This window comes from Tursiops truncatus, chromosome 8 (genome assembly GCF_011762595.2).
Source record: "Tursiops truncatus isolate mTurTru1 chromosome 8, mTurTru1.mat.Y, whole genome shotgun sequence".
Lineage (NCBI taxonomy): Eukaryota > Metazoa > Chordata > Mammalia > Artiodactyla > Delphinidae > Tursiops > Tursiops truncatus.
In genome coordinates, this window is record NC_047041.1 from 64,797,669 (window position 1) to 64,811,076 (window position 13,408).

The 13,408-nt window shown below is 38.7% G+C and overlaps 1 protein-coding gene across 3 annotated transcripts in view; it reads left to right on the top strand.

The window, feature by feature from the left end:
* Nucleotides 1-288: 288 nt before the first annotated feature.
* Nucleotides 289-13,408, top strand: part of USP47 (ubiquitin specific peptidase 47) — a 120,845-nt gene continuing 107,725 nt past the window's right edge. The window contains exon 1 of one of the 3 annotated variants that reach the window (XR_012333455.1): nt 289-541. Coding sequence is in view for 2 of the 3 variants with exons in the window: in XM_019948105.3 (XP_019803664.1) it covers nt 503-541 (39 nt within the window). In the remaining variant the exon portion in view is untranslated. The remainder of the gene's footprint in view (nt 542-13,408) is intronic. The other 2 variants (XM_019948105.3, XM_019948106.3) reach the window with 2 other exon arrangements.

Here is a 13,408-nt window from a genome sequence, read left to right on the forward strand (position 1 = left end):
GTCCGAAGAACCCAGGAAGGCATGGAGGACCATAAGGCCTGGTCCTTTCCTTGACGGCAGAGGGAATCCCGAGATGGACAGTCCAGAAACCCCCTCCGGAAAGCATTTTCTTGGCCGCTCAACTAACTTTATACATCCCGAGGCTAAGAGCTGAGGTAATTAGATGCGAGCGACAGCTGTCTCGGCACCTTGGGCGCCAGGCACCTGGCTTAGAGCCCGACGGCCCGAATTCTCGCGAGAACGGCAGCCGCCATTTTTCCATTGATTGCGGCGGGCTGGGGGAGGGGCCGACGACGAAGGCGGCTGCGGCGGCGGCGACGACGGCGGAGCCTTGGGTCGGTGTCTGCGCGCTGGTGTCTGAGGCCCAGGCTGAGGCCTCCTCGGTAGCCCGAGCGCAGGCGGTGGTGAGGATGACGGCCGCTGCCGTTTTCTCCTGAGCTAGAGCCGCCGCTACCCTCCCCCTCCCCCGGCAGGGCGGAGAGGAGCGGCCGGAGTCTGAGCGATGGTGCCCGGCGAGGAGAACCAACTGGTCCCGAAGGAGGTGAGGGGCCAGCGGAGGAGGCTAGGCCCGAGGCCTGCGGCCGCTCTAGGCAGCGCAGGCCGAGGCGAGGGGCCGGCTGCGGGCCCAGCTCGTGGGCCGGCCCGCCTGTGGGGGAAGGAGGTGTTGGGGGTGCGTGGTGGGTGCGGCGAGCAATTGGGAGACCCGACTGGGTCTAGGGGGCCGGGGAGCGGAGACCTCTCCCCTTGGGTTTCTGGGGCTGGACAAATAAAGGAGCGCACTGGAAGGAATCGCGTCCTGCTTTGGGGGAGAAGGTGGCTTCTCAAGTAGTTATTTAACACGTTGAGCCAAGGTAGAGAGGTGATTTCAAAGAAAACATTCTGCAACACTGGCTGACGGGCACGACAGGGTGACGGTGCTGCTTCTGGTTTTGACAGTGGCAGTGTATAGCTTTCAGGGCTTGTGAAATCTACACCCAGCTTGAGCTTCGTGGGAGGGCAGTTAACTGCTACGACTTTTTTGAACAACTGTTTCTTACTTGGTAGTACTATGGGCCTGCCTAAATGGGGCTTCCCAATGATCGATGAAAAGTAGTAAATGCGACTAACACGTAAAGGTAAGAGATAGCGAAGCATTACCATATGGAGAGCTGAATTACTTTTTGTAGTTGGGCTGTGTACGCCAGTTTGGGTGACTTCTTAAATTCTTAAAAGCAAGTGATATGAGAAGGCTTGACTTCTTGGCTTCTCTTGAATAGTAGGAGAGGATTAATGGTAGAATCCAGCACTGGCCAGGGAATTTCAACATATTAATAGTATCTCTGTTGGCTTTATAAATATCTTCAGGGTATCCAAACGTGTATTTTTAACTGGTTGATCATCAGGCGAATGCTTTGGATTTTTAGTTCTCATATACCTTAAATAGAGGCAAGTGTCCGTTGAAATTAGCTATGTTGGATCTTGATATTTCTGAGTGATGTTCTTAAAAATTCTTCTTTTTTTTTTTGCCTTTTTTGGCTGCTTTATAGCAATTTGTTGCTACTTGACCAAGCTCCGACACTGCAAAAGTGTTATTGGAGTTGTGTATGTATGATATGAATATTTCCCCAACATTATCAGATGATTGTTTTGCAAGGACAGTTTTTTTTTAAACTAAGTTATCATGTGTCAGTATTTATTCATCAAGCACCACCAACTCTGCAAAGCAGGTAAACAGATGAGTTAATCAGAATTCTTGCCGTGGGAGCTTTTAAGGCTACTAAGGAAGGTAACACTAGTATTCGTTGAACTCCAAGTAAGGACTAGGTACTTTTCTACAAAGGTAACTCTCATGCAGGGATGGAAGTGATAGGTGCTATGAGAGATATAAAAATGAATTTTCTTTTAGAGCTACATAGTGCTGGTTTTCATTCCTATGAAAAGCAAAGTTAGTCCTTTCTTTATTTTTTTAATTAATTTATTTATTTATGGCTGCATTGGGTCAGGCTTTCTCTAGTTGTGGTGAACGGGTTACTCTTCCCTGTGGTGTGTGAGCTTCTCATTGTGGTGGCTTCTCTTGTTGCCTAGGCGCGCATGGGCTCTAGGCGCGCGGGCTCAGTAGTTGTGGCTCGTGGGCTCTAGAGCGCAGGCTCAGTAGTGTGGCTCACGGGCTTAGTTGCTCTGCGATATGTGGGATCTTCCAGGACCAGGGCTCGAACCCATGTCCCCTGCATTGGCAGGCGGATTCTTAACCACTGCGCCACTAGGGAAGTCCCCTTTCTTAATTTTTTGACCATTAGAAAATATAATATAGGTGGAACTTTGCTTTAAGAAAGCCCAATATTAGGTTTATTTCCCTAATAATTTGATTTATAGAAAACATGGTATAAATAAACACTTTCACAGGAACATACGTGAAATGCTGCCTTTACCTTTTGGATTTTAAAGATTAAACGCCTCTCCTTTAAGACTAACTCCCTTACCTGAGGCTTCAAACTCATCCCCACTTACAACATTTTTTTTTTTTTCCCCTACTCTTTCTGGACCACATGCCTTTATTTTCTGTTCCCTAGACTCATCTTCAGTCTTTTCTTTTTCCCTGACTCCTTTTTTGATTCCTGGAAACTTGCACAGTACTCTCAAATCTCAAAAGTCTGTCACTTTTTTAGCTAGCTAAGTAATTCATTCTTTTTTGATGGCCATACTTCTCTTCTTGAATTCTTGCCTGCTTCTCTTCCTTGAATTTTCTTTTGCATTTGATACTTAAAAAAAATTCCTTGATTTTAGTAATACTGTACTTTGGGGCCTTTTGCCGCTGCCTGTTTGTACTATCTGACCACTCATTTAGTCAATGTCTTTCTCTTTTTTTCTGTGTCCTTAATTGTCACTTTCGTCTCATCTTTGTCATCCCTTGTCTGGTCTTTTTCAGTAGGAGTAGAATTATATAGTGCTAAAGCTGAGAGAACACATAGTGATCATTTAGTAACTTATACCCCTTCACTTCTATAGATGAGGAAATGAGGGCCAGAAGATTGAAAGTGACTTGTTCAGGGTCACATAATGAGTAAATAAATGACAGAGCTAGGACTAGAACTCACATCCCCTTGATTATACTCTGTTTTACACATCCCTTCATGGAACCTAGAAGCTCCGTAAAAGTAGTATGTAACTCTCTAAGTCCATTTACTATGTGAAAATAAATTACAGAATTTTAAAATGTCTTACTTCTGTTCTACTGGCTTATTACCAACAATTTGGCGGGCTTTTCTTTTTTAGAGAACCTCTGACACTTACTAGATTTAGATATTCGTTAAATGTGTGCATCCATGTGTGTGCACATGTGTGTGTGTGTTGTTGAACGAATAATATGTTATTCTGGTCCCTGAAGCTCAAGGACAAGTGTACCTTAGAGGACTGCTGAAGAAGGCAGCTTAGTGTCATGCAGGGCTTGGCAAACTAGTCCCTGGGCCAAATTCAGCCCACAGCCTGTTTTGTTTGGCCCATGAGTTAAGAATGATTTTTACATTTTCAAATTGTTGAAAAAAAATCAAAATAATAAAAATAATCTGTGACACATGGAAGTATATGATATTTAGATTTCAGTATTCATAAATAAAGTTTTATTGAAACACATTGATGCCCATTTATTTACTATTATCTATGGCTGTAGCAGAATTGTGTAGTTGATACAGATGCTGTATGCAGGATAAGTTTGAAACTATTTAGCTTGGTGTTCAATGCCTAGTACACTTTGATTCTGGCCACAGTCTGCCCTTTCAGCTTATCTCTTCTTCCTCAAAACAAGTTTTTAATGCAGCCAAACAGGTTTTTCTCTGACTTGCTTTTCACTTCTATTTGTGCTAACTCTTCTTTCCTACTTCTGCCCACTGATACAGAACATTCATACACATCTTTCCCTCAGTACCTCATATCTCATTTATTCTAAAAAGCCTTTTCTGACCGTTTAACCTTAAGGATTTCTCCTTCTTAGAAGACTTTTATATATGAATAGAATTCATTTGGCAATTAATAAATAGTGCTTTGTGACATCTATTATGGTCTCAGACTGTATTTTATTATTATTCATTATGTATTTCTTGACAGCAGAGATCTTTGTGTGTGTCTGTCTCTTTCTCTCTCTCTCTGTTTTTTTTTTTGGTATGTATTATAGGTCTAAGACAGTGTCCTTTCTGAAGGACACTGATCTTCAGTAATATTCATTGATATGGTTACAGGGTTGCAAGGAAACTTAAGAGTTCTAACCAATTTCCCCTGCTTGGATATTTTCCACAACATCCTTGGCAAACTGTTTTCCAGCCTTTGCTTGAATACCTTCATGACATCTCTGATAGCATCTTTGTCTTAGAAGAGATCTGTTTTAAGTTTTTGAGTTGAGAGAAGTCGAGATCTCTGTAGCTGCCATCTTTTGATAGTTGCCCCTGAACAACAGAGAAATCTTAAATCATTTTGCATAGGACAGCTTTTTCTCATTGTTGAAGAGGGGGCAGGGGAGGAGGACTGAGCATCCTCAGTTCTTTGTTTCTCAGTTGCTTTCTTTTAGACATAATCCAGTGTTTTTAATATTTCTCGTAATTGTTGTACCCAGAGGAGAGCAAAGTGAGTGTGGTCTGTTCTTTGTGGTAAATAACAAAGCATTTCACCTCACTTTTTCACTCTACTATATGTCTTTGAATTGTTTTATATTGATGTTGTCTTTGAGATCTCTTTTAATGTCATTCCACTTTCATTTATTGCATCATTGTTTTTATTATTCTGTTTCCTTATAAGGATTTGTGACATTAATATTTGTTGTGTACTCACTGTACGTTACTGTATGCTGCCATATAGGGAATATTTAGATAAAATTATTTTTTCCTCAAGTATTTTATAGTATAATTAAGGATAAAAGGTACATATTACTAATAGTTTTAAAATAATACTTTCACTGCAATACTTAAAGTGGCGTCCAAGGAGTATATAAATGTAGAAAGGATAGAAAAATGAAAGAAAAAGAATATGTAGTTCCATATCTCAGTAGATTTTTTTCTGCCTCTCTTTTCCATATAATAAACACTACTTCTATCTGGAACTAATGATGATAATAATAACCAAAATTTATTGAGCATTTATTATATGTCACATACTGTTGTATGTGCTTTGTGTGTATTAACTCATTTGAACTTCACAATGACCTCATAACTATATCAGGGCCGTTAATATTGAGAGCCCTCGAAACATTAAAACAACTTGTTTTTCATCTCTATTGTCTGTTTTTTTAAAAAAATAAATTCAGTTAATAAATATTATGCAACATGTCAAATGAGTATTCTTTTAATTTGTATGGCTTCAAACTTTGATTGTAATTTACACATTTATATCTACAGCCCTGACCTCTCTTCTAGTTTCGGATTTCCACCTGCATACTGGATATCTCTACTTGGTTGTACTTGGACCTACAGATTAAATATGTGTAATATCAACCTCATTTCTCTTTCCTCTGTTCTCATGTCCTCCTCCCAGCATAGTTCTTTCTTTGTATTCTCTTGTTCAGTTAGTGTCATCATCATCTGTTTATTTGCTTAAGTTGGAACATTTTTTTGACTCCTCCTTTTTCCTTTTTTCCATATATAGTTAAATCGTCACTTGAAAAATATCTCTTGTATCCTTACCTTTCTCTTCGTGGCTCTGCCTCTATTTTCTCATTCAAATGTAGCCCTTTTAAATGGTCTGTGTTCTTCTAGGCTCTTTTCTTTCGTAACCGTCCTCACCACAACAGCCATTACTTTCTAAAACACATGACATTATGACTTACCTGTTTTAAAGTTTATAATTATTACCCTCTGATTGCAAATTGAATACTAGGTAATATTAATAAACACTATGCACCAGACACTGTGCTAAACAATTTACACACTTACTTAATATCTATAAAGCCCTTTAAGCATCTCTTATCTTTCATTATGTATTTTATAGATAGATAGAAAGAAAGTAAGGCTTAAAGAGTAAGTAACTTGGGCTTCCCTGGTGGCGCCGTGGTTAAGAATCCGCCTGCCAATGCAGGGGACACGGGTTCGAGCCCTGGTTCAGGAAGATTCCACATGCCGTGGAGCAACTAAGCCCATGCGCCACAACTACTGAGCCTGTGCTCTAGAGCCCGCATGCCACAACTACTGAGCTCACGTGCCACAACTACTGAAGCCCACGCGCCTGGAGCCCGTGCTCCACAACAAGAGAAGGCACCGCAATGAGAAGCCTGTGCACCCCAACAAAGAGTAGCCCCTGCTCGCCGCAACTAGAGAAAGCCCACGCACAGCAATGAAGACCCAACGCAGCCAAAAAAAAAAGAGTAAGTAACTTATTCAAAGTTGTATAGCTGTTTGTTTCTAAGTCATTGTGGCCTTAATCAGTAGGAAAGTCCTTCATAATGTAGCCTCAATTGATTTGTTTTTTAAAATTAATTTTTGTCAAAAGTTATACGTGCACATATTGAAAAGAGTTGAATAACTCTGCTCTGCAGATTCTCCCTCCCCTTCATTTTGGGCTCTCCGGAGGCAACCACTTGCTACTCATTCTTTTGATATTTATCTCCATATTTCAAAATAGTATGCCTGTAGTTTTCCCTCGTGATTTTTTCAGTTGAATGGATCGTCTACGGACTTCCCGCAATGGAAGATTCGGTTTACCACTATCCCCAAACACAGACACACTTCTCAATTCTGCCCAATCCTTCCAATATTGTCATATTGCAAGTTGTTTGGATACATCAAGTTTCAAAGTTTATATCAATGTCACTGTATTCATAGTTGAGCCTTGTAGTTTATTGTGATGATTTTTCCTTTCTGTACAGTATTTTGTTTTCCATGAGTTAATATTTTCTAAGAATTTGCTTTTGCTTTGTTTTCTATGTATTTATCATTAATTTAACCAAGTGGTTCTCAATTGGGGGCAACCGAGAGGATATTGGCTATGTTGGGTAGGTGAGGGAGGGCAGGAGTGTGCTACTGATATCTAGCGAGCAGAAGCCAGCTATGCTGCCAAGCATCATCCTGCACTGCACTGGACCGCCTCCCACGACAAAGAATTATGTGGTCCAAAATGTCAATAAAAACTCTGATTTAGTCCAAACTCTCAAGTGTATGAGTCTTCTCCTTATGTTTACAACTACCAATTTTTTGATGAATTTTCTTGAATTGCAGCTGCTGTCTTAGATTTGCCTTTACAATCATTTTAGAAGTTTCCGTCAGGTCTCTCTTGTATTAGAGCTCCTGGTTCTGTATCTGATGTCTTCATCTTTCTTTGTGTTCTCATTTTGGAGGACCACTTTCAATAGCTTTCTGGATGGGCTATAATTTTTTCAAGACTTCACATGTCTGAAAATGTTTCTACCCTCTTGCTTTATAGATAGTTTGGCTGGGCAGAGAATTCTCAGTCAGAAATAATTTTCTCTCAGAACTTTGAATACATTGCTCCATTGCCATATTGTTTTCAGTATTGCTGTTGAGACATCAGATGCCTAGAAGATTTTTTTTTAAATTAATTAATTAATTTTTGGCTGCGCTGGGTCTTCGCTGCTGTGTGCGGGCTTTCTCTGGTTGCCGCGAGCAGGGCCTGCTCTTCGTTTCGGTGTGCAGGCTTCTCATTGCCATGGCTTCTCTCTGCCACGGCTTCTCTCGTTGCAGAACACGGGCTCTAGGTGCGCGGGCTTCAGTAGTTGCAGCACGCGGGCTCAGTAGTTGTCACGCACAGGCTTAGTTGCTCCGCGGCATGTGGGATCTTCCCGGACCAGGAATCGAACCTGTGTCCCCTGCATTGGCAGGCAGATTCTTAACCACTGCACTACCAGGGAAGTCCCTGCCTAGATGATTTTGAATCTTACTTTTCCTCTCTGGAAGCCTGGAGAACCTTTTCCCCTAGAGTTCTGAAATTCCTGTATTATGTGTACAGGTCTGTTTTTCTCCACTTCTCCTGGGTTCAGGGTAGTCTTATTCAATCTGATATTTGTCTCATCAGTTGTGGGAAATTTTCTTAAGTCATTTCTTTTGTTTCTTCCCCTTCGTTTTCTCTGTTCTCTCTCTTGAATTCCTATTATTTAGGTAATGGGTCTACTGTCTTGGTTTCTCTAATTTTCTTCTGTTTACCTCTATTTTCCATTTCTTTTCCTTTTTCCTCTGTTTTCTGGGAGATTTTTCTCAATTTTATCTTCTGATTCTTCTACTAAGGTTTTATTTCTGCTATCATGTTTATAATTTCCAAGTACTCTTTTTTTTCTGAAAAAGTTTTAATATATCCTGATATATCCTGTTTTTGATATCCTGTTTGTTTTATGGATGCAGTGTCTTATCTCTCTTAGGAAATTATTGATACTTCTCTGCATATTCTCTCTTTTCTCCAAATTTCCTTTTTCTGTTTGTTTGCTTTGGGCTTTGTCTTTCATATTAGATGCTTTTTTTAGATGTCTGGTATTCCTTGGAACTCAATGCTTATTTAGAAGAGGGGCCTTAAAAAGCTGAATGGAAACTCTGCCAGTGGGTAATTATGGTTTTCCCTGTACTTTAGATATGTGTGGTTAATTTCCTTGTAGACTCCCAGTGACACGTTTTTCCCTTGTGCTGAATTGATTTCCCAGAAAAGATCTCTGATCTTTTGCTTGGAGAGAACAAGCTTGGGAGCTGAGTAGGAAACGGGGTTGTGGGTTTCATCATAAAGTACATGAATACCGTTTCATTTAATTCTCCAGTTTTCAATGTGGCAGCCCTCAAATTTGATTGCACCTGGCATCCTCTAGTCCAGAGATACCTTGTTTTATGCTCTTCTGAGATTGCTTAGTCTTTTGCCCGGAAGGGTCAAAGAGTAAAAGAGAGAGGATCTGGGAGTTCTGAGTGCTTCTTAAGCAGACTTTAATCTCTTATTCTAGCTTGGACTTCACTCTTGCTCCCAGAGTATCGGAAACTGCTAGTTCCTGAGCCTTTTCTGGTTTTTTTCCCCTTTTTCTTTTTAAATTTTTATAGAAAGCTTGAAAAAAGAATACACAGAGTTCCCATATACCTGTCACCAAGTTTCTCCTCATGGTAACATATTTTATAACCACAGAACACTTATCAAAAGTAAGAAATTAACTTTAGTACAATACTATTAACTATACTACAGAATTTATTCAGATTTGACCAGTTTTCCACTAATGTTTCTTTTTATTCCAAGATCCAAATTCAGAGTCCCACATTGAATTTTGTTGTCATGTCTCCTTAGTTTCCTCTTATCTGTGACAATTTCTCAGACTTTCCTTCTCTTTCATGACCTTGACATTTTGAGCAGCACTAGTCATTTTTGCAGAATCGGCCTCAATTTGGGTTTGTCTGATATTTTCTCATGATTAGATTGAGGTTATTAAAGAGAAGGCTGTCACAGAAGTGATATGTCCTTCTCTGTGCATCATTTGGCGGGGGGCGGGGGGGGGACATGATGCTGATGTGTCCTACTGTGATGTTAACCTTTGATCACTTGGTTCAGGTGATTCTGCTAGGTTTCTCCACTGTAAAGTTACTATTTTCCTCTTTAATAATTACTAACTACTTTGAGACCATGCAGATATCCTGTTTCAGCTTAAACTTCTGCCCACTAGTTTTAGCATGCATTTATAGATCTTGTTACTGTTGCATTCTAATAGTGATTTTCTGTTTCCCTCATTATTTCTACATTTATTAATTGGAATTCTTTTGTGAGGAAGAGTTGTCCCTTCTCCCACATTTATTTACTTAATTATTTATTTATGTCAGTATAGACTTAAGATATTTATTTTATTCTTTCGATTATAACCCCAAACTATTGTTATTTATTTTGTTGCTCAAATTGTTCCAGTCTTGGCCAGGGGGAGCTCTTTCTGGTTGGCATCTGTGCTCATCCTTGCCTTTTGAGCACTTCTGTACTTTGTGGCACCACATAAAGCTTCAACCCATCTTATACTTGCCCTGCCCCAACCCTGCAATCAACCACTTCTCCAGAGAGTTTAGGGGTCTTTTGGTATAATTGTAACTGTGGTATGTCCTGTAAGCCAGGTGTCTTTGTTTTTCTAGGCTAATGTAGGTTTCAGTCTTCTCAGGTGTAATTGTCACTACCACTTGTTCTGCTTTCTAGCTTCTAAAATTGTGTTTCTGGTTTCCTATGGATTTATGCTCTTTAAAAAATTTCTTTATTCTTGTTTCAGAGAGGTTTTGGGAAGCTTTTGAGCTAAATGCTTGTATTCAATTTGTCCTCTTTGACCAGAAATTCTTAATGTTTTTGTTATCTCCTGCCCCAAGCCAATTTTGTTTTAGCCACATTCAACCACATTAGTTGCTGTTCCCTGATGTGCTGTATGCTTTCGTGTGTCACTTGCCCTGAGTGAATAATATGAAATGTTTTTTAATACCTGCTTTTTAGGGAGTTTTAAATGGGTGAACTTTGATTTTACATGAAAACTATTTAAGTACTTTATTAAGTACATTTTTAGGATTCTTGCCTCTTATTTTCCATTTTTTGGATTAGTCACATAAATGTTTTGTGTCTTAGTACCAAATATTGTAAATTTTTTGCCAAAATGGAGGGGAGAGGCTTAGTGCATTTCTAGAGTACTAACATACCATCACCATCATAGCCCAAGTTGAAAGAAAAGATTGTATTGAAAATAGAGGGTTGTGTAGCACAGGGAACTCTGCGCAATATCATGTAACAACCTAAATGGGAAAAGAATTTGAAAAAGAATAGATACATGTATATGTATAACTGAATCACTTTGCTGTACACCTGAAACTATCACAACATTGTTAATCAACTGTACTCCAATATAAAATAAAAAGTTAAAAAATAAAATAAAATAAAAAGTTATCGCCCAAAAAAAAGAAAAAGAAAGGGGGTTGTGAAAAACATAGTATTAAATATACATTAAAATACCTATTGTAAATTTAGGTTCCAGAAGACATCGACTTTAAAAACTTGATTCATTGGTATTAAGGACCTTATTCAGTTCAGGCAACATGATAAGTGTCATGATATTCAGAGGCATATTCTTTTATGAGGCTTATTACACGGAGTTTTCTGTCTAGGTATTGCTGCTTAGAATCTAATTTTGTACAAACATTCTCCACTGTAAATGATGTGCTTTTTCACATCAAGATTCTTAAAGAATGTATTTTTCCTGAGCCTGCTTTTCTGTCAGTATAATGGAAGAAGGGGTGGATATAGGTGTAGTGTAAGTGAACAGATGTCTCCTCTCTGCTCTACTGAATACTTCTGTTTACTTTGTCTCAGGGTGTGGGAGCAACAGTAATTGCCCTGTTCTTTTGTTTAATGGAACTAAACTGAAACAAGCATACCTAAAGTAGCCATGGACAGGAACATTTTCATTGACATAAAACTGTTGCTGCAATCCACTGTCGAGAGTGTTGAGAGATTACTGTTTTTATGAAACTTACTGAGATATGTGTCTTGAACTTGTTGTTTGTTGTTGTTTGTTTGTTTTTGGCCATGCTGCACCGATTGCAGGATCTTAGTTCCCCCACCAGGGATAGAAAGCAGGCCCTGGCAGTGGGAACACTAAGTCCTAACCACTGGACTGCCACGGAATTCCCAATATGTTTATTTATTTATTTGTTTGTTTTGGCCATGCCATGCAGCTGTATTGAATTTTTTATGTTTTTAAAAAGCAAGCTTTTAAAATCCTACCCAACCAGCAAAACCTAGCCCTTCTTACTACTATAAGAAACTTTTCCTGATTCTCCTCTTTCAACCTGATAGCATTTTTCTAACCCTGAAATCCCGTAACACTGTAACTTTTGACATTTGAAAAATTATAAGTTAATACCTTTATTATTTGTGTTAATACCTTTATTAGAAGCTCTTCAAAGTCAGGACACAACAGTCAGAGTGCCTGGGTTCAACTTCCAGTTTTGTGACCTTGGGCAAGTTATTTAACCTACCATTACCTAAGTTAAATGAGGATACTAGTAACTACCTCCTAGGGTTGTTGGGAACGGTTAATGAGTTAATACATACAAAGTGTCTTCCACTTAGTAAGCACTCTTATAAATGTTATCTGTCATAATAAGTGTTACTACCTTCATTACTGTTATTACCTTCATCCTGTATTCTTCCTAGGGGCCAGCATAATGTACTGTACATTGTTGTTGTCCAATATGTATTGATTAAATAAAAATGAAGTCATATTTTAGTTATTAAATATGCTTAGTTGTTTGAAGTCGGGGGTCTGATATGACCTGTCAGCATAAATCCTAAATGATTGTTAGATTTGACAGGTTCTTTTATATTATCAAGTAAGACCTGTTTTTACTACTTTTTGATAGTTGAAACATGTGACAAAGTACAAATGAAACTTTTTAGTCTAATGAGATCCTAAGAAAAATTGGTTTAGTATATATAGATATTTGTTGAAATAACTTACTAGATTAACAAGTTATTTGTGTATAAGTTTCAGTATGAAATGTTATTTTAAAGCAGGATTCATGTTAAGAATAGTTTGTTTCTGGGAGAACTTTATGTGTTTGATAATTCTGATTTTCAAAAACTCTAGAGTATAACCAGTTGACATGGATAGAAGAACCAATTAACCTGTCTATTTTTGTCAGTTGTATTACTGATTGTGCTTTAGATTTGGTGCTGTGTAATTGACTGCTATAAGACTTGCAGAGTCATTCAAATATTAGCAGAAATATAGTGGCTTTCCAGTAGAGAAAAACTTAGGGCTAAGTGACATAATTAAGAAAAAAGATCTGGAATTTAAATCTTTCTGTATACAGTGAGTCCAGTACTTTTGGTTTAGCTTTAAGGAAAACCATGAACCTCATTTATCACCTAAGTGAAATTTTCTAGTATAACCAAAGCATTGTAATTTGACTATAAATACCTTTCTTGTTTCAAATGATATTACCTATTTTTATTTCATCATAAATACGCTTTAATTATTCTTAATGTAGATTTCCATAGTTCTGGATGCTGTCGAATTCATTCAGTTAAGCATTGAGTTAGTAGCTGCCAAGAACCAGAGAATCAAAGATGAATAAGGAATGTGACCTAGTTCTAGTTGCTAGTCTAGTCTGGGAGACAAAAATTTGTAATGAGGCAAATGCATAATTTGGAAATAAAGTGGGCCCATAGAGGAGGGAGCTACCAGCTTTATCTAGGGGATCCTGTGAGAATGTAACACTTAAATTAGGTCACAAAGGATGACTTGACTGCCAAGTAAAGAAGGAAGTAAGAGCTTTTAGTTAGGAGAAATGGCATTTAAAACACACAAGTCTGTAATGCATTTTAAAAGTGGCAGAAAGTTTGGGGTAAATGCATGGGGTGCCTGGGGTTGAGTGAGAGAAGATAGTTCTGACAGATCGTGTTTTAAAATTCTGAAGGCTTTGTATGCCTAAAAGGAATTTAGGTTTTTATTGTG